The 24,208-nt window shown below is 36.1% G+C and overlaps 1 protein-coding gene across 12 annotated transcripts in view; it reads left to right on the forward strand.

Moving 5' to 3' along the window:
- CSNK1A1 (casein kinase 1 alpha 1) overlaps positions 1-24,208 on the forward strand; it is a 50,427-nt gene that overhangs the window by 16,121 nt on the left and 10,098 nt on the right. For 8 of the 12 annotated variants that reach the window (XR_012030091.1, XR_012030090.1, XM_072824564.1 and 5 more), the window contains exons 3-9: positions 7,757-7,883; positions 11,269-11,367; positions 13,789-13,872; positions 18,443-18,582; positions 19,639-19,717; positions 20,834-20,908; positions 23,775-23,881. Coding sequence is in view for 9 of the 12 variants with exons in the window: in XM_072824564.1 (XP_072680665.1) it covers positions 7,757-7,883; positions 11,269-11,367; positions 13,789-13,872; positions 18,443-18,582; positions 19,639-19,717; positions 20,834-20,908; positions 23,775-23,881 (711 nt within the window). In the remaining 3 variants the exon portion in view is untranslated. The remainder of the gene's footprint in view (positions 1-7,756; positions 7,884-11,268; positions 11,368-13,788; positions 13,873-18,442; positions 18,583-19,638; positions 19,718-20,833; positions 20,909-23,774; positions 23,882-24,208) is intronic. The other 4 variants (XR_012030092.1, XM_072824570.1, XM_072824572.1 and 1 more) reach the window with 1 other exon arrangement.

Consider the following 24,208-nt stretch of genomic DNA (forward strand, 5'->3'; position numbering starts at 1 on the left):
GAGTTGGGTGGGAGAGGGAGAGTGTGGATCAGCTAGATTATACTAGATCAGAACTAGATCAGATCTTATTTTCTACCCTTATAAAAAGGAACATCAAGATTGGATGATGATCGGTTAGAAAAAAACCCAAGTTTGACAGACTGTGTCTTGAGAATGGAGATGCTGTTATAGCACTGATTCAGCGCTCCTGCTTTTTAGTTATTCAGTGAAGACTTTGACATTAATGACTTAAAGATGGGAAGATAAGTGGCATAGGAAGAGACATGTACCTGTTAAGAAAATTACTTGTAAACTTTTATAATTACTTGGCTAATTTGAATCAAAGATGAGTAAATGCTTCCTGATATTTTTATACTTGTAGTACAGAGTGTTTTTGTATTCCTTGTTTTGTTTTCTTCATGTGCCTAATCAAGCACTCACACTAGCCTGTTAGAGCCTCTACTCTGGCTTTTCATTCTTTAATTTAGCAAATGTTACTGAGCATTTCCTGTGGGTAAGGCATTGTGCCCGAGGCTGGGAATACAGAGTTGTAAACAAGACAAATACTGTGGCCACCTATGCTGTGTTAGTCAGGATTCTTCAGAGAAACAGAACCAATGGATTATATATAGATAAACAGAAGGAGATTTATTATGAGGCATTGGCTTAACACCTATGGAAGCAAAGAAGTACCACAATTTGAGGTGTGTAAGCTGGAGGCTTAGACAAACCAGTGGTGTAGCTTTGGTACCAAGCCTGAAGGCCTGAGAACCCTAACTAAGCATGGATGACTGAAGAAAGAAGATGGATGTCCCAGCTCTAGCAGAGTCAATTTTCCCTTCCCCTGCTTTTTAGTTTTGTTCTATTCAAGCCCTCCACTTTGGGGAAACTGATCTTCTTTACCTAGTCTATCATTCACATGCTAATCTTGATTCAAATGCTAATCTCTGGAGACCTCTTCACGGGCACCTCAAGCTATCCCAGTATACCTTAACCCAGTCAGTGTGATGCGTAAGATTAACCATCACACCTATCAAACTGACAGTCTGAGGGGAAGGCCTGCGTTAAACAAGTCTTCTCTTATTGTCCTAGTCATAGAGATGGAACATATTAGAGTGCTTTAATCTGAATTGCATACTTAATATTTGAGAGAGAGTGAGTAACAGCACAAGCTGAGGGAGATCCCCGGGACCCTGAGATCTTGATCTAAGCACAAGGCAGACGCTTAACTGACTGAGCCACCCAGGTGCCCTAAACTACATACTTAGGATAATTATACTAGTTTAGTTTTGGGGAGTCCTTAGGTCTCATAAGCAGTATTTAAGATACTTCAGTCATTTTACTTGTTTTCTAAGATTTTTTTTATTTTCATAAACAGATTTCTGAAAGAAACCTCTAGCTTTAAATCTCTAACTATAACACTTTTTAAATAAGATTTATTTATTTATTTATTTATTTACAGATTTTATTTATTCATGAGAATCCCAGAGAGGCAAAGACAACACACAGGCAGAGGGAGAAGCAGGCTCCATGCAGGGAGCCTGACGGTGGGACTCGACCCCAGGTTTCCAGGATCAGGCCCTGGACTGAAGGCGGCACTAAACCGCTGAGCCACTCGGGCTGCCCAAGATTGATTGATTGATTGATTGATTGATTGACTGATTGATTTAGGGGGGGAGGTAATCTCAAGCGGACTGCACTGAGCACGGAGCCCTAAGTCGGCCACTCAAGTGACTGTGCCATTTAGGCACCCCTCCAGCTCTAACCTTTTAATTGATCACCGTGTCATTGTCTTTCCTCCCACTTCCCGATTTCTACATTGCATATTGATGTCAAGGCTAATCTTAAAATGTTGATTTAATTATGTGATTTTGTGGTCCAGTTATTTATAGAATTTAAAGCTCTTTAGCATAGCTTTCAAGAGTCTATAATAGAGCCCTGAATTATAAGCCACCTTAAATTTACTCTTAGAGGAGCCTGGGGTTTATTTTTGTCCCTGCCTAGTATGCCTTTACTATCTCCCTATCAAAATAGGGAGGTTTGTTTGTCCCTTTGTCAGCATCTGACTGGTAACAGACCATTTTCACAAGACTTCTTTGACAAATGTAAATACTGTTGATCTTTTGGTTTCTTGAATTCTTTTAGCACTTTTTGTTGGCCTAATGACTCGTGCATGTATTGTCTAACATTTCTGTTTTTTATGTGTCTTAATTTTTTAACAAGGTTTAGTTTGGAATATGGGTTTAGAGGAAGGGAAATGAGAACAAAGAAGTGAACCTTGCCTTCTCTTAGCATCTTCTTCAGACCTTAAGATAGCTTTCTAAAAAAAAAAAAAAAAAAAAAAAGATAGCTTTCTAATGCTCTAGATAATGATGGTTACATAAATTCAAACTCATTCTTCAACCTACTACTTCCTTGATAGGTCAGGCAACACTAGGTCTGAAAGCATTGATTTAAAACAAGTAAATGGAAAATGAGATGCACTTTTAAAAAATTTTTTATTTATTTATGATAGTCACAGAGAGAGAGAGAGAGAGGCAGAGACATGGGCAGAGGGAGAAGCAGGCTCCATGCATGGGAGCCCGACGTGGGATTCGATCCCAGGTCTCTAGGATCGCGCCCTGGGCCAAAGGCAGGCGCTAAACCGCTGCACCACCCAGGGATCCCTGAGATGCACTTTTTTTTAAAGTTTCATCTGTTAAGTTACTTGATTTTTCTGCATGTTTTGAAACTTAGTAAGAATAAGGTCCAGGACGCCTGGTTGGGCTCCTGCTTTCGGCTCAGGTTGTGATACCGGGATCTGGGATCGAGTCCCTCATCAGGCTCCCTGCAAGGAGCCTGCTTCTCCCTCTGCCTCTCTCTGTCTGTGTCTCTCATGAATAAATAAATACATCTTAAAAAAAATTAAGATCCAAATCAAACCAGAGTTCTTTCTTTAATCATAGATATTTGAGTAACTACATTGTGCAATCACTTTATCATGGTATACTTACTAGCAACAAATACCATACTCAACATAAAAAAGGTCTAAAGATAATATTGGAGTTTTTTTGGTTGGTTTCAGATTGTCTACAAACTTAAATGATCGCAGAGAATCAGATTAGTGCTTGCTCATTAGCCAGATTCTGTGAAGACAATTTCAAACAAACAGTAAGGTCTATCCTACTAGATACAAAGACAGGAACACCACAGAGTGACAGAGCCCTGGATATTGTATTGTCAAGGGATTTGATAGGGTTATGGGAATTCTGTGAAGTGGGGGACCAGTGTGGAACAGGCTACTTAAGATTTATTTGGTGTCTGGGTATTAAGACTTTGAGGTTAAAGCAGAGTTAGAAGCTTGTTTAGAATAGAAGTGGAGGGATCCCTGGGGGGCACAGCCATTTAGCGCCTACCTTTGGCCCAGGGTGCGATCATGGAGACCCGGGATCGAATCCCACGTCTGGCTCCCGGTGCATGGAGCCTGCTTCTCCCTCTGCCTATGTCTCTGCCTCTGTGTGTGTGTGTGTGTGTGACTATCATAAATAAATAAAAACAAAAAACAAACAAACAAGAATAGAAGTGGAAAACATGGAGGTGAGGGTAGAAAACTGGATAAGTAGTAGACTGTTCCTGGCTCCTGATCTGTGTGTACTAATGTCTGGATGAGTTAGAGAGGTAGAAATCACAGATGGGGAGAGTGAGGTGTTAACTTTAGAGAAATAGCTATATATTCCTTGAGACCAAAAGGAAGTAGGAAAGATAGAAACACCTGTCGCTTAGATTTAAGGAGTTTTGGTGTCAGTCTCTATACAGCAGGAAAACCTAATTTAGAAATGCATGGTTTTTCTGTGGAGAAAAGTGCTTTTGCAACATTTCCATTTTATTTATTTATTTATTTATTTATTTATTTAGAAGATTTTATTTATTTATTCATGAGAGACAGAGAGAGAGAGGCCGAGACACAGGCAGGGGGAGAAGAAGCAGGCTCTATGCAGGGAGCCTGATCTGGGACTCTGATCCTGGGTCTCCAGGATCAGGCCCTGGGCTGAAGCGGTGCTAAATCGCTGAGCCATCCGGGCTGCCCAACATTTCTATCTTAGCTGCCTTTTATGGACTATTTAATCTTTTTGACATTGAGAATAGCAGATATGTCTTAACACACTTATACAAGTAGGGAGGAAGATGCCCAATAACTTGATTCTTTTATTTAGTGTGTTTCTGAAATTCATTTAATTCCTTCCAGTTTCTAATTATTATTATTTTTTTTAATTTTTTATTTATTTATGATAGTCACACAGAGAGAGAGAGAGAGGCAGAGACATAGGCAGAGGGAGAAGCAGGCTCCATGCACCAGGAGCCCGACGTGGGATTCGATCCCGGGTCTCCAGGATCGCGCCCTGGGCCAAAGGCAGGCGCCAAACCGCTGCGCCACCCAGGGATCCCCCTTCCAGTTTCTAATTATTATGGGAGTATTGTGTTAAAGGCCTACTTTGCAGGTGACTTCTCAGAAAATGCTTCATGAAATCCTGTGTAATTGCATGAAGATAGGAAATACAAATTTGTGCCTTGTACATTTCAGGTTTGTATTTGGGTTAGATAGATGGTTGTAAAATTTTCTCAAATGTTGTAGTTTTCTTAGTGAGACATCCAATGGAAATTTGTCCATGTAGAGATGACATATGGCCTGAGGAGAATTGGTTTTTGCTTTCCCTTTTCACCTTTGACTTTGTGCCGCCTTCTCACTTCTTTAGCTCTTTCTGGATTTGGTGTTCTTGTATAGAACATTTCTTTTTCTTTAAAACCTAGATAAATGTATATTAAAAATCTATAACTTTTAGTATTGATATAAACTTTTAATATTGGTATTTATAATGGCAAAGACTGATTTTGAAGTTTTGACAGCTGGTAGCACAGATTTGCCTCTGCAGTTAAGAGGAAAAATAAACAGGAAAAAGGAAAGAATTTCTATTACCTATTCACTTGGTTCATCATTTGCCTTTTAATATTATTATTTATTGATGTATTTATCCATCCCTTCTGTGCCTACCTCCAGCCCCAGAAACCCACCACTGTGAGTCTTTCTTTCAAGTAAATGTTTGAATGAATGTGAAGGGTGTTGAATTCCTATATGGAAAACAAAGGCTGGAAGAGGGAAAATAACAGCTTTGTATACAGTTTAGGTACAGTAAGTTCTAGACTAACTCTGCCATTGGCATTTCTGTTGCTTAGGGTAGTGGGCAAGATCTCTGAAAGATTAAGTAGAAACTTAAAAAAAAAAAGAACTTTTCCCATCAGGCTACTTTTTTCTGCAAAATTTGGGTGTGAAAATTGATTCCTTTTTGTGTGTTTGGTAGCAATTATTTATCATGTTTGCAAAGTAATTCTCAAGAACAGTTGGAACAGAAGTATAGGAAGGAGTGTGAATTTTTTTAGATTTATTTATTAAGTTTAGAGAGACAAAATGAGCACCAGTGAGAGGGCGCAAAGGGAGAAGGAGGGAGAATCTGAAGCACACTCCACGCTGAATGTGGAGCCTGAAGCGGGCTTCTAACACTGAGACCAGGACCTGAGCTGAAACCAAGAGTCTGATGCTTAACTGTGCCACCCAGATATGCTGTATGTGAACTTTTTATACTAGTTCCTTTTTGATCTTTTATCTCATAACATGATTCTAGGGGGCGTATTCCTTGTGTCTGAATATGGAACCCACCTATGTGGTAGTTAAGTTTGCATTTCCTGGAAAAATGCCAGTTTTTAACACCACATACTCTAATTTTTTTAAAGATTTTATTTATTTGAGGGAAAAGGAAAGTAGACTCCTGCTGTGCAGGGAGCCAAATGCAGGACTCTGTCCCAGGACCCCAAGATCATGACCTGAGCCAAAGTCTCAGCTGCTTAACCAACTGCTCACCCAGGCACCCCACATACATTTAAATTTAATCTTGATTTTTTTTTAAATAACTGGTTTATCAATGAAACAACATATTAAAGCAAAGTTTAAAAAATAGCAATAAACAGTTTCCCATTAGACTAATGATTTGTTAATGATATTGCCACAGATTTTTGTATAGCCATTTTCCCTCTTGTGAACATTTTTAAAACAAACTTGTCAAAAAGTGGTAAATCTTGGTATCAGTTTTTATTGAAGTTAAAAAGAAATTACTCCAGTCTGGCTTTTAAAGTAACTTTTTCTTTAAAAAAGTTTTTGTTGTTGTTGGCCAATTTTCTTTTCAAGTAGAATCTAGATAAACTTGAAATTCATTTTATTTATTTGTTTGTTTGTTTGTTTTTAAAGATTTTATTTATTTATTCATGAGAGATAGAGGCAGAGACCTTGGCTGAGGGAGAGGCAGGCTCCATGCAGTCCCGATGTGGGACTCAATTCAGAACTCCAGGATCACCATCTGAGCCAAAGGCACATGCTCAACCTCTGAGCCACCCAAGTTTGAAATTTAAATGGTAGTGCTGGGCAGCCCTGGTGGTGCAGTGGTTTAGCGCCGCCTGCCGCCCAGGGTGTGATCCTGGAGACCTGGGATCGAGTCCCACGTCAGGCTTCTTGCTTCTCCCTCTGCCTGTGTCTGCCTCTCTCTCTCTATGTCTCTCTCTGTATGTCTCTCATGAATAAATAAATAAAATCTTTAAAATAAATAAACAGTAGTGCTTATATTTAGGAAAATGCCCTTACCAGAAAAACTTAAAATCATTATAGTAATTCCCAGTCCTTGGAATCTCTAAAATGTAGCTATTTCTTGAGTTTGGGGAGGACAGTGTATTTACCCATAGTAATAAAGCATTGGATAATTAAAACAGGGCTCCAGTTAAAAGCACATGTATGGGCAGCCTCGGTGGCGCAGCAGTTTAGCGCCGCCTGCAGCCCAGGGCGTGATCCTGGAGACCCTGGATGAGTCCCACATCGGGCTCTCTGTATGGAGTCTGCTTCTCTCTGTCTCTCTCTGCATCTCTATGAATAAATAAATAAAGATCTTAAAAAAAAAAAAAGCACATGTTATCTTTGTGGTAATACTTGTTATTTTCTGTAATCTAAGCAAAAATGTGACTCCTTTTTTTAAAAAAAGTAATTATTGATTCATATAACTTGTGATGGGACAGGAGTTAAAAGGGATCTTCGCTTTGTAAGGCTGGTATAGTGTCCATTTCTTCAGTTAGGAAGTAGCATCAGCTAACATTAAGGAACTTGCCAAAGATCATGGGAATCAGTGACAGATGGATATAGAATTCACATGCTCTGGTAAGAGGAGCATTAAGGTCACTGTGCAAGTTCTGTCTTAATACAGTGGGGCCACTTAACAGAATAAACTCTACTTACCCTTATTTTGGGTTGAGCAGTGTAGTCAGTCAGTGGACTCACCATCTGAATAGAGGAAAACTTAACCATAAATGAAACCTAACTGGGAATGTCTGGCTGGTCATTCAGTGGAGCATGCCACTTTTGATCTCGGGGTTGTGAGTTCCAGTCCCACATTGGGTGTAGAGATTACTTAAAATGTAGGTTAAAAAAAAAATACATATGGTACCTTTATTTATTTACTTATTTTTAAAGATTTTATTTTCTCAGTAATCTGTATACCCAGTGTGGGGCTAGAACTCAAAACCTTGATCAAGAGTGGCATGCTCCACTGAATTACGTCAGCCAGGGGCCCCTGGGGTAACTTTGAAAAAAACTAGATAAGGAAAACTATCTTAACATTAAATCTTAAGAATTTAAAAATTTTAGTGATATTAAGTGATAATCACCTTTTCATAAAGCTCTCCTTTTCCCCCTTTATTTTGCTAGGTGGTATGGTCAGGAAAAAGACTACAATGTACTAGTCATGGATCTTCTTGGACCCAGTCTCGAAGACCTCTTCAATTTCTGTTCAAGAAGGTTCACAATGAAAACTGTACTTATGTTAGCTGACCAGGTATGTGAAATTTTGATGAAAATAAAATTTGAGAATACTAATATTAACTGTAATGTAAATTTTTATAAACCAGAGTATGTGTCATTTTGTAATATGTAACCTTATGTTCAGCCAAAAAAAAAAATCGTAGATCTCATCAAGTGTTATACTACTCTAATACAACTTAATAGAGGTTTTCCTGTGGCAAAGGACAGAAAGGGATTATATTGATTTGTTACTCACCTGTAGACTAGTAGTTTTCAAGTTGTTCATCAGATGGAGTCTGTTTTAGTGAAGAACACAGGTTTCTTTATAAGATTTTTGAAGAAAGGGCTCAAAATATAGAAATGCTGTAGCGAGTAACTTTTATTTAAAAAAAATTTTTTTTTAAAGATTTTATATATTTACTCATGAGAGACACACACAGAGAGAGACAGAGGCAGAGACAGACACACAGGCAGAGGGAGAAGCAGGCTCCATGCAGGGATCCCGACGATGTGGGACTGATCCCGGGTCTCCAGGATCACGCCCTGGACCAAAGGCGGCGCTAAACCACTGAGCCACCCAGGCTGCCCTAGAGTGACTTTTAAAATTTAGATTGGATGTGAAAATAAAATGAGATGATAAACTGGCATTTGAGGTAGAATTCCTTTTTTTTGGGGGGGGGGTAGAATTCTTAAAAGTACAAATTCAAAGAATTAGAAAATAGTGTTAATTCTCTGTAATCAGCACCCGATTTTCCAGTATGATTAACATAAAAAACTTAAGTGGCTCAAGCAAGTATTAGCAAATTACATTGTATTTGTGGTACATTAAGAACTCCAATGTTGAAAGGTTAAGAACTCCAATGTTGAAAGGTTAAGATCCTCCTAATATGTGTTAACTAACAAGTGAGTGAATCCAGTCAAAAGGGTATATTCTGTAGGTTCTGTAACACATAGTTATTCATAAGTGAACATTTATTGAGGGCCTTTCTGCATTACTTAGCACTGGAAGGTGCAAATAAGAATAAACACTCTGGTCCCCTTTTCATCTAGGAGGGTACAGAAAGATGTAGAGAAAAATAAAAAAAATATGTACATGGTTTTGTGATAGAAGGCTGTATATTGGGTACCCTGGTAACGGGAAAAATGTACTTCAGGGAAGGAGGGGGGTTGCAATAAAGCAGTGACTTAAGGAGGTAGCTGCTGAGTCTGGGCTCTGTAGATGCTAGATAACTACTTGAGGGTAAGTAGTTTGTGCCATTTATTATCTTCTGGCACGCCTTTTCCCAATGAATCCATGATCCAGTATCACTTAGCCTTGGACAAAAAGCACATCAGGTGAGACAAATGTTTTGGTTTTCTTCCTTTAATAAAGTACAAGTTGCTGCTTATAACTAAAGGTGTTATTTGGACATTATATACATCTACTTTCTTGAAAACGTAAATAGTTTAAGCTAGAGATTACAGATTTGGCTTCAAGAGGTACTTGTCAAAAGTTCAAAATTTGTATGGTAGTAAAAGCTCTAGGGAAAATGGGGACAAATGAAAATTAGAATCCTGACACATCCTACTGAGAAGAGCAAGAACATACGCTTGTCTTTGGATATTGAAAACATTTTCAAATACTTAACTATCTTACAGAAAAGATATTTGATAATTTGGCAAAACTATTTTAGAAATGATAAGAAGAAGTGATGCCATAGTTAAAAGACAGCTTTAAAATTTAAAGTTATTTACATAACAAGGATAAACATTTTGTGTGTTTTTTTAAGATTTAATTTATTTATTCATGAGAGGCACACAGAGAAGCAGAGACATAGGCAGAGGGAGAAGCGGGCTCCATGCAGGGAGCCTGATGTGGGCCTTGATTACATGACCACAGGACCACACCCTGAGCCGAAGGCAAACGCTCAACCACTGAGCCACCCAGGTGCCCCAATAAAAATATTGTTATATGCAAAGAATTCTTAAAGTTAACAAGAAAACGACAAGCCAAAAGAATAATGGGCAGAGTATGGATTGATAGTTACAAAACAGTAAATGACCAGACTTCTAAACTACGTGTTAGCAAAGAAGTGAGGTCAATACCTATCATGTTGGCAAATTTTAGAAAGAACTAAAATAAGTTGGTTAGTGGGAAAAAGAATACTCTCAAGTGCTGCTGGAAAATGAAAGTTAGAGCCTATTTTAAAGATAGTCTGGTGCTACCTATCAAAATGATAGCTGCTTCAACCCAGCCACTCTCTACAATTGTATGGGGTTTATAGCCCATAGAAATAAAGCACTACTAAGGTAAGGAAGCATTTGATTTACACGTTAATAGCCGGCTGCCTGGGTGGCTCAGTGGTTGAGCGTCTGCCTTAGGCTCAGGGTTGTGATCCTGGAGACCCGAGATGGAGTCCCCGAGTCCTGTGTGGGGCTCCCTGCCTGCATGGAGCCTGCTTCTCCCTCTGCCTGGGTCTCTGCCTCTGTCTGTGTGTCTCTCATGCATAAATAAATTTTTAAATATGTTAATAGCATTATTGTTTACAGTGTTAAGACAGTGGGAATAATAATGGTTGGGGAAAACTTATTTATACCATAGAATATTTGTGGCCATTAAAAAGAATGCTAAGACCTATACCATTTGACTTGGTAGAATTTCCAAGAAATTAAGAAAAGATTGTTAGAATGATAGGCTTACTATTCAGTTTTTGAATATGATTGCTTTGTGTGGAGAAAAAACATGGGAGAGTACAAAAAGCATCTAAGGAATGAAACCCAGCATGTGTATGTCCCATGTTTTATGTTTATGTTATATGCTACTAACTTCCAGGAATGTTTAGTTAAAAACAAGCAAACAAGAAGAAAATGCGTAGGATGCTTCTATTCCAGTTTAAAACAATAACACCTTATATCTTTCAATTGGTCAACATCCTCATTCCCAAAACGACATGTGTGTCTTGACTTCATGAATGTGTGTGAATAAGAGCATGGAAATGGATAATGCCAAGCTGTTCTAACATGGGTTACCCGGGGGGGGGAGCGGGGGGGGGTGCAGAGCTGGTTGTGGAAAGTTAATGATTTAGCTCTTACTAACTGAAAATTCTAAATTGATTACTTTGTAACTTAAAAATTGCAAACACCGATTCATCCTACCAGGTTAGATGTTGTGTTTATTATAATCATTAATACTAGAACATGCCAAAGAATAAGGCAGGTTTATGTTTAAGTATCCATCAATCTAGAGATAAATGGAGAGCCTGGTTGCCGTTTACATTTAATTTTGTCTGGCACTATCTTTTTGTGAACTCTAAATGAAGTTGTTAAAATATACCTGTGATCTTGAAGGACTGAGATACTGAAATAATTGAGACATAATGTGTTGCTTTCTTGTATTACAATTCAAATTACATTATCTTTCACCCCCTCTTTTTTTCCAGATGATCAGTAGAATTGAATATGTGCATACAAAGAATTTTATACACAGAGACATTAAACCAGATAACTTCCTAATGGGTATTGGGCGTCACTGTAATAAGGTTAGTCAAATGTTCTTTGCATGAAAGAACAAAGAGTAAAAACTCCAAGCATTGCTTTGGTAAACTTTCAGTCTTTAAAAGTCATAGAAAATTGCATTTGCTGTTGATGATTGTTTTAAAAGCTTGTGCTAGAAGAATGATCAGCTAACTCTATTAACTTAGTAACTTGAAATAAATTTTCTCCCAACTTAACCCAACCAAGGTTAATTATTTATATGGGAAAAAAAATTCCCAAGGGCTTTATAATGAAATGTAATCATATGTTACTTAATTATTCAACAGTTGTATATATTTTTCACTCATTCAAAAAATAAAAAACCCCATATACTTTTTTTCCTGAATGCTAAAATCAGATTTTAACCTTTGTCTCTGAAGTGTGGGTTTTTGTAATATATGTGCTTGTGCCAGCGTGGGAACCACTGACCCATCTGTCACCATGGCGTTAACATTTGCTGACTGAGCATGATCATAATGAGAATTCTTCAGTCCTTGGATTTGTGTATTCAAAAGGATAACTTTTGGGCCTGCTTCAAAAGTAGTTGACAGTTTCTTACTTGGGTGCATCATTGGGTGGATTCTCTACCCTTCCTCCCCCTTTCAAAGGAAAATTATAGTCAAGTGAAATGAATGTTCATACAACAAAATTAGTATGCTTTGGGGTCTCAGAATGGTTGAACATACGGGGTGATTGGGTTTTAGCTAGTGGCGCATGATTGTAGTTAGAAACTAATTGTGTTGAAATTTTTTCTGCAATGATTAGTTTTATTGAGTGAATTGCTTTATTTATCGATTCAATGTTGAGCTCGGGCAGACAGGCAGCATTGGCAATGCACTAAGCATGTTACGATCTGATGATCTGATAGAAATTCTCAACTTCAGGACAACTTGGGGCTTTTTGGTTTTTGTTGTTTTTTTGTTTTGTTTTGTTTTTGGAAGGAAGATTCCCATTTGTTTTATTAAATCTTTAGGAAATGTTTGGTGTTTTTAGGTCTGGCTATACATGTTTACCTTTGTTTGCCTGTATGAATGCCAACTTGTAGCCATTACCATTAGAACTGGTGTTATTTGTTAATGCGTGAGACATAACTGTTGGTCTGACCAAGTTTTAGGGAATTAAATTTTTTGTTGAAAGTTAAATGTTAAATAACAAAAGGTGTGTATATCTATATATAACTTATCTTGCCATTCCCAAAATGCATCCTTTTTTTTTTTTTTTTTTAATATTATAAAGCTTCTCTCTCTGAAGCATCCAGGTTCTTAATTGTTACTGCAAAACCTGGTAATTTAATTAAGATAAAAGAAATTACTGGTCTTAATTTTTTGGGCAGCTTTGTCAGTTTGACCCTGATCTTTGGCCATTTCTCAGCCCTCCTTCCCCATTTTCTTCCTGCTAAATACCCATTATCCTCCTGTGATCTGTGTTCTGCATGTCAACATTGCAGTACATGGTTTTTGGCTTAAAATCAAATGATGACCTAGATAATACCTCTTTGCTTCCTCCCCTTTAAAAATAGCTTGTTAATTACATAGTTGTATTAAGGTGTCCATTTTGCCCCGTGATGATAACCTTTTTAGGATATGTTGTATCCTCTTTAGAGATATTAAAAAATATATATCATGGAGCAGATTGCTGTTAATACAGATTCAGAGAGACCCTAGGGTAGAAGTGCAGTGTTTCACTTAACTTTTAAGATTCCAATTCTAAATGTTGTTCTTGAACATTTTAGATTAGTGTTTTGTTTATGTAGTTGGTTTTTAGTGTTTTCTTTCTGTATTGTAGTTTGGAAAAATGCCAGTTTTATGAGACTGGATTCTTTGGTTAGCTTGTTCTAGCAGTTTTCTATTCATGGGGAGAAAAGAGTGGGGGGCTTTTGAGGGTTTTTTTTTTTTTTTCAAGTCAAATTTCTTATTTGGAAAATTGTTCTGAATTTGATATTTAGGAGTGACCACTCCAATCTTAGTGAATTTGTTCATCTCTTCCAGTAATTAGCCCTGCATGCTTATGAAATACAATTTTGAGGTGACTAAATGCCTTCTACCTCTTCCTTACTGAAGATTTTTTTCCCCTGTACAATCTTTTTTGGGGGAAGGGCAGATTGTGATACCAAATATTACAGAGCCAAATTCCCCATTCTTTTTATTTAAAAATTAAAGAGCCAAATGTCACCATTGCTATCCCTGATTCAGGCAGTGACACAATATAGTGGCATTAAAAACTTGAGTATTTTCCAGAATTCAAATGTTCTTGAGCATGTGATTCTTATTTGGAAAACTGAGAAGCTACAGTGCTTGGTGGAAGAAGGATGGCATTTGGCTACCCTGTTCTTTCTCTAATGCCTCGGTGTTGCCTGTCTGCGCCGGCCATTGTTGCAATGTAAGCAATACTGTTTGATGCACTGCCACCCTCTATTGTCTGTTTAGTGTTTAGAATCTCCAGTGGGGAAGAGGAAAAGAAGCATGACTGTTAGTACTTCTCAGGACCCATCTTTCTCAGGATTAAACCAGGTCTGAAACTGTCTCCTATTCCAACCTCAATCCCAAATTCATGTGCTTTTCTTTTTTATTGTTTTATTTTGATTATTTTTGTTTTGTTTTAATTCTGGAGAATGTAGATCTTGCTCAAGCATCTCTTACGTTGGCATTATTCAGACATACTTGGCAAACATAACATTACTAAGATTTTTTTTTTTTTTTTGTGGCTTATGCTTAAAGCTTGTAAAGTTTAGAGAAAACCTAAATGAAAACAGGATTATGTTTAGATCTCTAACATCCACATGAGGAAATGATATGTTGGTCTAGTATTGAAATTCTTTGTCTAATGGTAAACTTGAGATAAGACTGTTTAGTTTTTAAAGATGTATTTGGAGTTGCAGAACTTTAATGCATGAAACATATCTAAATTCTGTTGCATTAGTGATGTATGATGAATATATTCTGCCTCAACTCTCTTCCCCTTTCTTAGTGAACTTCAGGTAAGTGTAGTTTAGATATGAGATCTAGTGTTTCTAGAATTGATTTTCTAGAGTTATGAATTCTCCAACTTCAACCAAATTGCTTTTAATACGCTGAAAGAGCATTATATACTCTTGAACTAGGAAACGTTGCAGTCTAACAATATAACAATAACATCATTGAAGCACTTACAAACAATTACCATTAATAATATGTGAGTTCAATTAAAGGAATGATAATCTGATGATTTAGGGTTTGGCAGGCTAAGTAAACACCCCAATAATTTTTTTTTTTTTTCTTTTTTTTTTTTTTTTAAGATTTATTTATTCAGAGAGAGAGAGAGAGAGAGAGGCAGAGACACAGGCAGAGGAAGAAGCAGGCTCCGTGCAGGAAGCCCGACATGGGACTCGATCCCAGGTCTCCAGGATCATAACCCAGGCTGCAGGCAGCGCTAAACTGCTGCACTACCGGGGCTGCCCCACACCCCAATAATTTTCTTAAAAAAATCTTTTTATGTAGGTGGAACTCCACATTTTCTTTAAACTTTCATAGAAGTTAGCGAGCTTTGTTACGCTCTTGAGAAAATAAATGAATCTTGATCAGTCAATTTAGTACATACTGAGAAGCAAGTATTGACATGACTAATCAAAAAGAGAAAAGTTGTATTTGGTGTATGAGCATACTTTGTAGTTTAAAAGTATGTTCCATACCTTATACCACATGCATCATCTGGGTGATTGTTTAATCCTTTTCCATACTGTCCACCATTATTCTAGGGACCATCTTCTTTTGCTATTAAATAGGTTTCTGAAATTCAAACTTCTATTTATTCACAAAGAAATAACAATTGTGACTAATTCTTAATTGGAAGGAGCCAGGTGGAGAGGTTGGGGGTTAATGAGGCACATTACAAAGCACCTAGTGCCCAATTTTTGCTTATCCATTCATTCACATATTTATATTTTATAGCATAATCATTTAGTAATTTCCATAAAATTATATTGAATTGTTTATTTTCTCTACATACAGGTTAGTTCAATTGTGAGGAAAGTGATCTTGTGAATTTTTTGGAAGGGCAGGGAAATGTGACCCCTGTTTAAGAGAAAAATTGCTAGATATACTAAAAGCTAAAATTAGTGGTAGTGTTTCTGAGGAAAGTGCACCTCTGCTGGATGGAATTACCCTGGTATTTCCAACATTAACTCATTCCCACATGTCTTTGAAGAATAGGCTGCATTCTATAACACAGGCATAAATTTTACTTGGAACACAAAATACAAATCCACAGAAAAACAGCTTGACCCACCAAAGACATTAGACTTTTTGCATATGCAAATCTATAAAAAATACATTATCTTATGACTTACTGAATATTGACTTTTCCTGGTTTGGTTCTTCCTTTACATATATGCGGCTCTTTGGTTGTATCCTTGGTATTCTGTGGTGTCATGTAAACACATCCATTATGTTTATATTCATTTTTAAATTCCAAGCAGAGAGGGCTACTATAAAGCAGCTTGATAGGTACCAGAAGATGATGAAACCACCAAGAGATTGAGATTTTTTAAATTTTGCATAGTTTTCCTTTTCAGTTGTTTGCTCTTAAAAAAGAAGACACTTCATTTAGCAGTGAAATTATTTTCCCTGACTCATTCTCAGTTTTTATATGAAAAGAAAATTTAGAGTTGATTTGCTTTGTAATTTTTTTGTTTTGAGATTAAAGTTTGAGATCGTGTTTGAGAAGATAGTGTTTGTATATATTTTGTTTTCTTAATAAACTACATTTCATCCATTAGAGTTGTGGAAGGAAAGAATCTAGTAAACACTGAAGTTTTATAAAGTAATCTTTTTAAAAGTTGTGAGAAAATGTCTGATTATAGTTGCAAATGGAGCTCTACTGAATGTAGACCTAAAATAGGAATGAAACTGTCAGGTATATTCTTGTCAGTTCCTGTCTTCTCCATTTGGAAGTATTAAAAGAAGCAATCCCAGAAAATATCCTTTAGAGGAGAGTCATGTCCTAATCACCTTTTATTTAAAACCCACAGAATTCTTAAAGGTATTTTTAAAAATATTTAAAATTAAAGTTGGATATCCTTTTGTGATTGTTTTTGCCTTGTTTTAAGTGTGAATCTGCAGAGCTTAAGTCATAATTTTTGGTTTGCTTAACAAAAATGTAGTTTGCTCATTTTAATATTTGTATACTGAGTCCATTTTCATAGCAAGAGAACCTTGAGTGTGAGCTTTATTTCTCTTTGTGTTTTATAAGACTGACTTTCTCATAGTCGTTTAATAATGTGATTGCTGAGGAAGTGAATTTAATTTTACTAGAGAGCTGTCATCCAGTTAAATTTTACTAAAAATTTAATATTCATTCTTTAATGGTAGGCTAGGTCAAAATAAGTATCTCATTGTTACCTTGGTGACACAGATTCAAATCTTAGTGTCTCATCCAGTGTCCAGTTAAGGCTAGGGTACAGTCTGCCTGATATGTGTTTTTCTTTTTCTTTCTCTTTTTTTAGATTTATTTATTTATTTAGGTAATCTCTGTGCCCAACATGACACTTGTACTCACAGTCCTGACATCAAGAGCCTCATGCTCTACCAACTGAGCCAGCCAGATGCCCCTCTATAAAAGTTTTTTATCCTCCTAAGAGAGGAGCTTGATCAGATTTTTTTCACCTAAATCAGTCACTTTATTTATTCTTAAACAGACCCTAATAAGCTAGGTAATGTGTTTCCCAGGACGTCACAGATTATAAAGTGAGCAGAAGGGATCCAAAATCTGCTTTTTGAAAAGAACTACAAAATTTAGGCATAACTAGGGGAAAAAAAAAAATCTAGGGCACATAGTATGTACTGTGGGGGCACAAAGACCTGCCTTGTTGGATAATCTTTGTAAACATAACTTAAATAAATGAGTTTATGATCAAGACTAAAATTTGAAGTAAAGATTATTTATTTTGCTTTAGTAGGTAGGTAAATATGAATATATTTTGGATTTTTTTTTTTTGCCAGAAATAGGTATGTTCCTTCTTTTTTTTATTTATTTATTTATTTATTTATTTATTTATTTATTTATTTATTTATTTTTAAAATTTTTTATTTATTTATGATAGTCACAGAGAGAGAGAGAGAGAGAGAGAGAGGCAGAGACATAGGCAGAGGGAGAAGCAGGCTCCATGCACCGGGAACCCGACGTGGGATTCGATCCCGGGTCTCCAGGATCGCGCCCTGGGCCAAAGGCAGGCGCTAAACCGCTGCGCCACCCAGGGATCCCTGTTCCTTCTTTTAAAGTGTTAATCATGGAGAATAAACCCCAATTACTTTTTAAAATTAGCTACGTTATAAAAGAATTTTTATTCTCTGTGTACCATACAAATAAGACCACACTAAACATTATTTTGTTCTAAAATACTAGTCTGGTTTTTAACTCCTTTAAACCGCTAGTTGTGTTATCATGATGTAAATAAACACTAAGTAATTTTTTTTTTTAAGATTTTTGATCAACTTGTATTTCCCAGTAGTTTAACCTGATATGTGGATAAATGTCAGTGGGAAGTAATAGACTGTAATGCATGCTTTTTAAAAAAAATCCTTATTTTTTCATTAAAATCTTGGTTTTGTTGTCAATATCAAACTTTCAGAGTTGTCTTATTTTAGATAATGAACATTCTGTTGGCATACTGATGAAGAATGGCCTTTGTAAAATGGAAGAATTCCAGATAGTTTAGTTTTTGAAACCTCATGCTTGTTTACCAACAATAACAGGATGTCAGATTTCATCATGGCACACAGCACACTTGTCAACTCTGCTATCAAGCATGTATATATTTCTTCACTGCTTTACTAAAGACAGGCTCCTTAGTATATAGTAAACTGGGCCTGTGAAATTGGTTCAGCTAACAAGGATCAACCACTTAACTATTTTTTTTTAACTCGATTTATTGATGAGGACTAGTAGAAGCTTATTGGAATGTTAAGTTTGTTCATTATCTTTTCTGCTTATGATACTTTATTTTAATATAATTGAACAAGATGGTATAGATGCTGTGTAATGAATAGGAAGCAATTCAATTGAACAAGGTTGGAAACCTAATATCTTCTTTATTTTCTTTTAAAGTTATTCCTTATTGATTTTGGTTTGGCCAAAAAGTACAGAGACAACAGGACAAGGCAACACATACCATACAGAGAAGATAAAAATCTCACTGGCACTGCCCGATATGCTAGCATCAATGCACATCTTGGTATTGAACAGAGGTAAGTTTGAAAAATGAATGTATTTATCAGATCCATAGCAAAAGTCACTAAAGGGTTTTTGAAATGTTTTAGCTAATTTCTTATGATACCTAACTATGTCTCTTGGCTGAGGATGTGAAGGACGCTTGTTAATCCTTTTACCTGTTGGCTTTAGTCAGAGCTGAGAAGCCAATTAAATGAGAGACCTTTTGTTTTCTTTGTTTTAAGGTTGCCTCTCAGGGAGAAAATACTGCATGGTGGAAAGGTTAGCATAAATGCAGTTTTATCTTGATGTTTATATTTTTTTGCAGCTGAATACAGTACTTTTTTTCTTAAAGCTAATCTTAGACATTTTATATTTTAGCAATAGAAGTTAAGTTTTGGAGGAGAATGTATTACTTATAAGGAAAATGTTGTCTGAGTCCTGATGGACCAAAAGGGGGGTTGGTAGGCCATCTCATGTTCTCTTTTACTCCTACACAAATTAATAGGATCTGGTTTAAGGTAAACATTGTCATGATCTCTGTGCTTTTTCCTAGGTCCCCCCCCCCCCCCCCCCCCCCCCCCGGCTTTTTGTCTTCCCTTCATCTTTTGTCAGTCACTTTTTGCTCCTTAAAAGAAGCATAGAAATGATAAATGATGTTTCCAGGTTAGGGAACTTCAAGAGAAGAATTTTCAGCTTTAGAAATGTTTAGTGTATGTATGTGAATATATTCATATAGAAGTTTAATTAGCTTTAAAATATTGATTTATTTCATCATCCCTCAAGTTATTTTTTATAACCTCCTGCTACTTTGTTCTTTCATTTTCATTAACGTCATTTGGAAAGTTGTTTAGGTAAATCCTTTTTGCTTTTTAGAATTTAAATTGCACGACTGTTTTGTAGATTTTTTAATAATTTTATATTCTGTGAGTAAATTTTATTTACATGCAACTCATTATGAACTTTTATTTTAAGCACCTTTCTCACAAACCACCAAATTGGCTCTTTCTCCTCACTTAGGAAAACTTGTGTGCTTACTTTTTCTTTATGTTTTCCATAATAATTCCAGCTCATAAATTAATTTTCTTTTCTAGTCGCCGAGATGACATGGAATCATTAGGATATGTTTTGATGTATTTTAATAGAACCAGCCTGCCATGGCAAGGACTAAAGGTAAATGAGACTTCTGTTAACAGTTTTCTGTTTCATTTTAAGAATAAAAATACATAGGGATGCCTGGGTGGCTCAGCAGTTGAGCATCTGCTTTCAGCCCAGGGTGTGGTCCTGGAGTCCTAGGATCAAGTCCCACAACGGGATCCTCTTCTCTGCTTCTCTCTCTGCCTATGTCTCTGCCTCTCTCTCTGTCTGTCTCTTGTGAATAAATAAACAAAATCTTTATAATAATAAAAAAAAATAAAAATACATGTTGAAGAAAAGATTCCCTTTCAAAAATGAGGCTTATTTTTACCTTTTATTGGAAAAATAAAATCTGATCATTTTAACAAGAATTAAGTTAATGGAATCCCATAGTTAGGCCTGAAGAACAATTTCCTCTGGGACAGTAAGCAGGTACCCATCAGTAACCAGTAACTTTAATCTGAATGGAAATTGACATGGGCCAATTAAAGCTGGAGACTTTCTGATTTTGATGTGTTGCCAGTATGTTGAAAATGTATACTTTTTTTGTGTAGTAAAACTGGCTGATCTAGTATAATTATCCTAACATTTGTTTCTATTAATTAGGAGTATCACCTTGACTTTTTTTTGAGTGTCTTAATTATAACTCACTGTGTCCTGGAATTCTAATGGTTTATTTTGCCACTTTATTGATACTTTTAAGGAAAACGATCCTTGTATTTATTGAGCATTTATGAACTAGACCATTTGGTCAGTGCTTATGTGGATAGCTCTATCCAATATGACTTTTACATTGGAAAAACATTTTGACTTCACTTACTAACGTTACTAAATGATGGACCCTTATTTTGGTATTGCTCTGTTTATATTTTTGCCCTTGTGTTAAATATGAAAACTTTTCAGATTTGACTTCACTCATTTTTCTTAAATCATATTCCTATTAAGACTTACCTTTTCCTAACAGCTAAAAACTCTAAAAAGCTAATTGTTTAGAGGAGAGAATTTTTGGCGTATTATACTTTGGTGTCTCTTTTATTCTAGGATTATTTCTCTTGAATTGCAAGTTTACATTTCTGTCTGGTGGGTTAAACTAGTAAGGTTCTTCTCAGTAGTATTATATATGTCATCTGGTTTGATTCTTATTTTCCCCAGGCTGCAACAAAAAAACAAAAATATGAAAAGATTAGTGAAAAGAAGATGTCCACTCCTGTTGAAGTTTTATGTAAGGTAAGTAAGTGTGCATGATGGCTTTTCTTTTTTTTTTTTTTTTAATACAATAATAATCCAAGAACTCTGAAACTTAAACATCTCATTAGGTAGTTAGCTATTTATCATTTTAAATGTTCATTTTGATAATTCTGAGTATTTTTGAGAGTGGCTTGAACATATGGGTCATTTTATTTTAAGATTTTATCTAAGAAAGAGTATACACATATGAGGGGATGGGCAGAGGGAAAAGGAGAAGCAGACTCCTTGCTGAGCAAGGAACCAGATGCAGGACTCATCTGGGATGATGACCTTGTGCCCAAGGCAGATGCTTAACTGAGCTAGATAGGTGCCCCCATATGAGTCATTTTAAATAAACGTTTTGTGTTTCTGGTTTGTTTGGGCCCTATAATTAATCAGTTAAAATTTTGAGAAAGAAGAAGAGGGCAGGTAAATTTTCTAGTGGAACCTCATCAATTTGCGACAAAATTAGGAAATAATTCTCTTTATCTCTAAACTGGTGCCAGTAAAGAAAGGATATCAACTGTTGGCAGGGACATCAAGGAGTAGAAAAACAAAGGCAGATCATAGCAATCCAAAATAGCCAGTGTTTAACAATATAGATGACAATTTGAGTCAGGCTTATTCCCCTAAAATCTCAAACTTTGTTGAGAAGCCTATAAGTTGAGAATGGAAAAATAGCTCTGTCATGATGGATAACCATGATCTCTTTATAGGAAGAACATGGTCATCTTGAGGCAATTGGATAACTCAGATTATTAGTAGACAGTATATAATTTATATAGTTGGGTGTTAGAAGGAGAAAGTCAACGTGGAGTTGAAATAGTACTTTGTGGAAGGGGGAGAGGTAATGTTTTTATGTCTCCCTGTCCACAGTTTTGCTTTTCCTTTCTCTAGATCTATAGTAAAGGAAGGGTTGGGGTCAGTGGTGAGATACTATATTCTTTTCTGAGACTCTTTGGGATTTATTCTAAATTATAAAATACATTTTAGGTCAGTGAATAAAATGTTCATGTATTATAGTACACCCAAATAACTCCAAAATCTGTATACTTCAGGAAGCAAAACATTTTCTATACACTACTTTATCTGTGCAACATGATGATGCATTTGGCTTACTGGAAAAGTCAGCCATTTTTACAGGAAAAGAAAGGGTTACATTGTCTGCTCCTGGGCTGTCTCTAATTTTGATCTAGAAATAACTAGGTTGTTCTGGATTGGCCACACATAATTGATCAAGGGTACAGTGAACACAGAATGTTAGTATTGCTGTAAAGTAGTGAGATTGTTTTCAGTCTTGTGGTCCACTGGTAACTACTTAATTCATATCTAACACAATATTGGTAGTTTTCTTTTAAGATTTTACCTGTTTTCATAAAGTAGCAATGCATGAAGAAAACTGTTGGACTTGTAGTTGTGGTGGTTTAGCACCATTTGTAAATCCATGTAAAAAGCAAGTTTATTTGGTATATGGTGCTTACCATTAACACAGACATGAATGTATATTAAAAATTTTAAAGTCATGTTAAGAGTTTCGATAAACAATGTACAATATATCTATCACTTAAAAGGTTTCAGCTGTCCACTCCTCAACAGTGAAGTAACATGAAAATGAAATCTGTTTATATCAATACAGTCAATAAAATTAAATGTTGCAAGTATGTCCATTCTATCTCACCTTAACCTCCCACTGGGGAGAAGTTTCTCAAAATTGGAAGGTTGTGGAAAGAGATGGTCTCTTTTAACTTAGAAACATTTCACATTCACATATACTCAAGGCAGGTGTGGGGATTTTTGTTTTAATTTGCATTTCTACATTCCTGGTGGCAAAATCTTTTTGGTGATAAATAGCTATAGGCTTAAAGATGTTTTTTTTTTTTTTTAAGATACTATTTATTTGTGAGAGAGATACGAAGAGAGAGGCAGAGACACAGGTAGAGGGAGAAGCAGGCTTCATGCAGGAAGCCCAATGTGGGACTCAATCTTGGGACTCTGGGATCACGCCCTGAGCCAAAGGCAGATGCTCAACCGCTGAGCCACCCAGGCGTCCCTTAAAGATGTTTTCTATACATTTTTGAGAATCTTTCCTAAGAAACTGAGCATGGAAAAAGTTTATGGCCACAGATGTACTTATTAGTATTGTTTATGAAAATGTTAATACCTAAATGTGTAGTTATAGGGAACAAGTTAATTATGATGTATTCACTGGTGTGGATATTATGCAGCCATTCAGAAGCTTATGAACAGGTTGGAAATAACAGAATGATAATTGCAATAAAATGTTAGTGGAAAAACAGTATGTTATGTATGTTATATCATCACAGTTATGGAAAAAAGAAAAGGCAAACCCAGTCTGTTCCTAGGATAAAGCATTGGATTGATTTGTATCACAACAGTGGTTGCTTTGTATGTTTGTACTCTTAGTGATTTTACTTTTCTGTTTATATAGGTATACAGTTATCCAAAAAGAGGTGATTTGAGAGTCAGGGAGAAAGTGCCAGTTCACTGTTCTATTGTGGCAGAGGAGGGGTATTGGCCTCCATTCTTCCATTTGTTCAGTGTTGCCATTGAATTATTAGACACTGAAAAATAATAAGTGGGATATCCAAATTATTTAAGAACATTATACTGTAGGGAAAGGATTCATGTTTACTTTGCCAGTATTCCAAAATGTACATGATGAGGTGGTCAGAATGATGAAATTGTGTTAAATTTATGAGGATACCAAGTCATATTGTAGTAAGTTTAGTTCTTGATCTTATGGCCAAGTAGTGAAACACTCCTCAAAAACAAATTTTACTTGTATTTAGATACTTTTTTTTTGTCTTAAATTTTGTTCTTTGTGTTTTAACTCTTGAACTTGTAGGGGTTTCCTGCAGAATTTGCCATGTACTTAAACTATTGTCGTGGGCTACGCTTTGAGGAAGCCCCGGATTACATGTATCTGAGGCAGCTATTCCGCATTCTTTTCAGGTTAGTTTTTAAGGTGTTTTTAAGACTATAGATTCCAGTGAGGGAAATGAGTTAAATCCATCCAACACATCTGTTCTGACAAGTGGAAAATTAACATGAGTTTAAACCCTATGAATAAAATTTTAAGAAACTGAGGTGTTTTGTTTTTTTTTGACATCTTTCCATTTGTGGTGCAGATGTACCTGAAATTATTTTTGTTTCGAATAAGAAACAGTTGACTCAAACTCAAAGTAGAATCTAACTTTTCCGTGATAATTGCAATTCATATTAGATACAGAAGTGATTATTGGGGGACCTTGAAATTTTCCAACTTTGCTACAGAACCCT

Source organism: Canis lupus, chromosome 4, assembly GCF_048164855.1.
Source record: "Canis lupus baileyi chromosome 4, mCanLup2.hap1, whole genome shotgun sequence".
Classification (NCBI taxonomy): domain Eukaryota; kingdom Metazoa; phylum Chordata; class Mammalia; order Carnivora; family Canidae; genus Canis; species Canis lupus.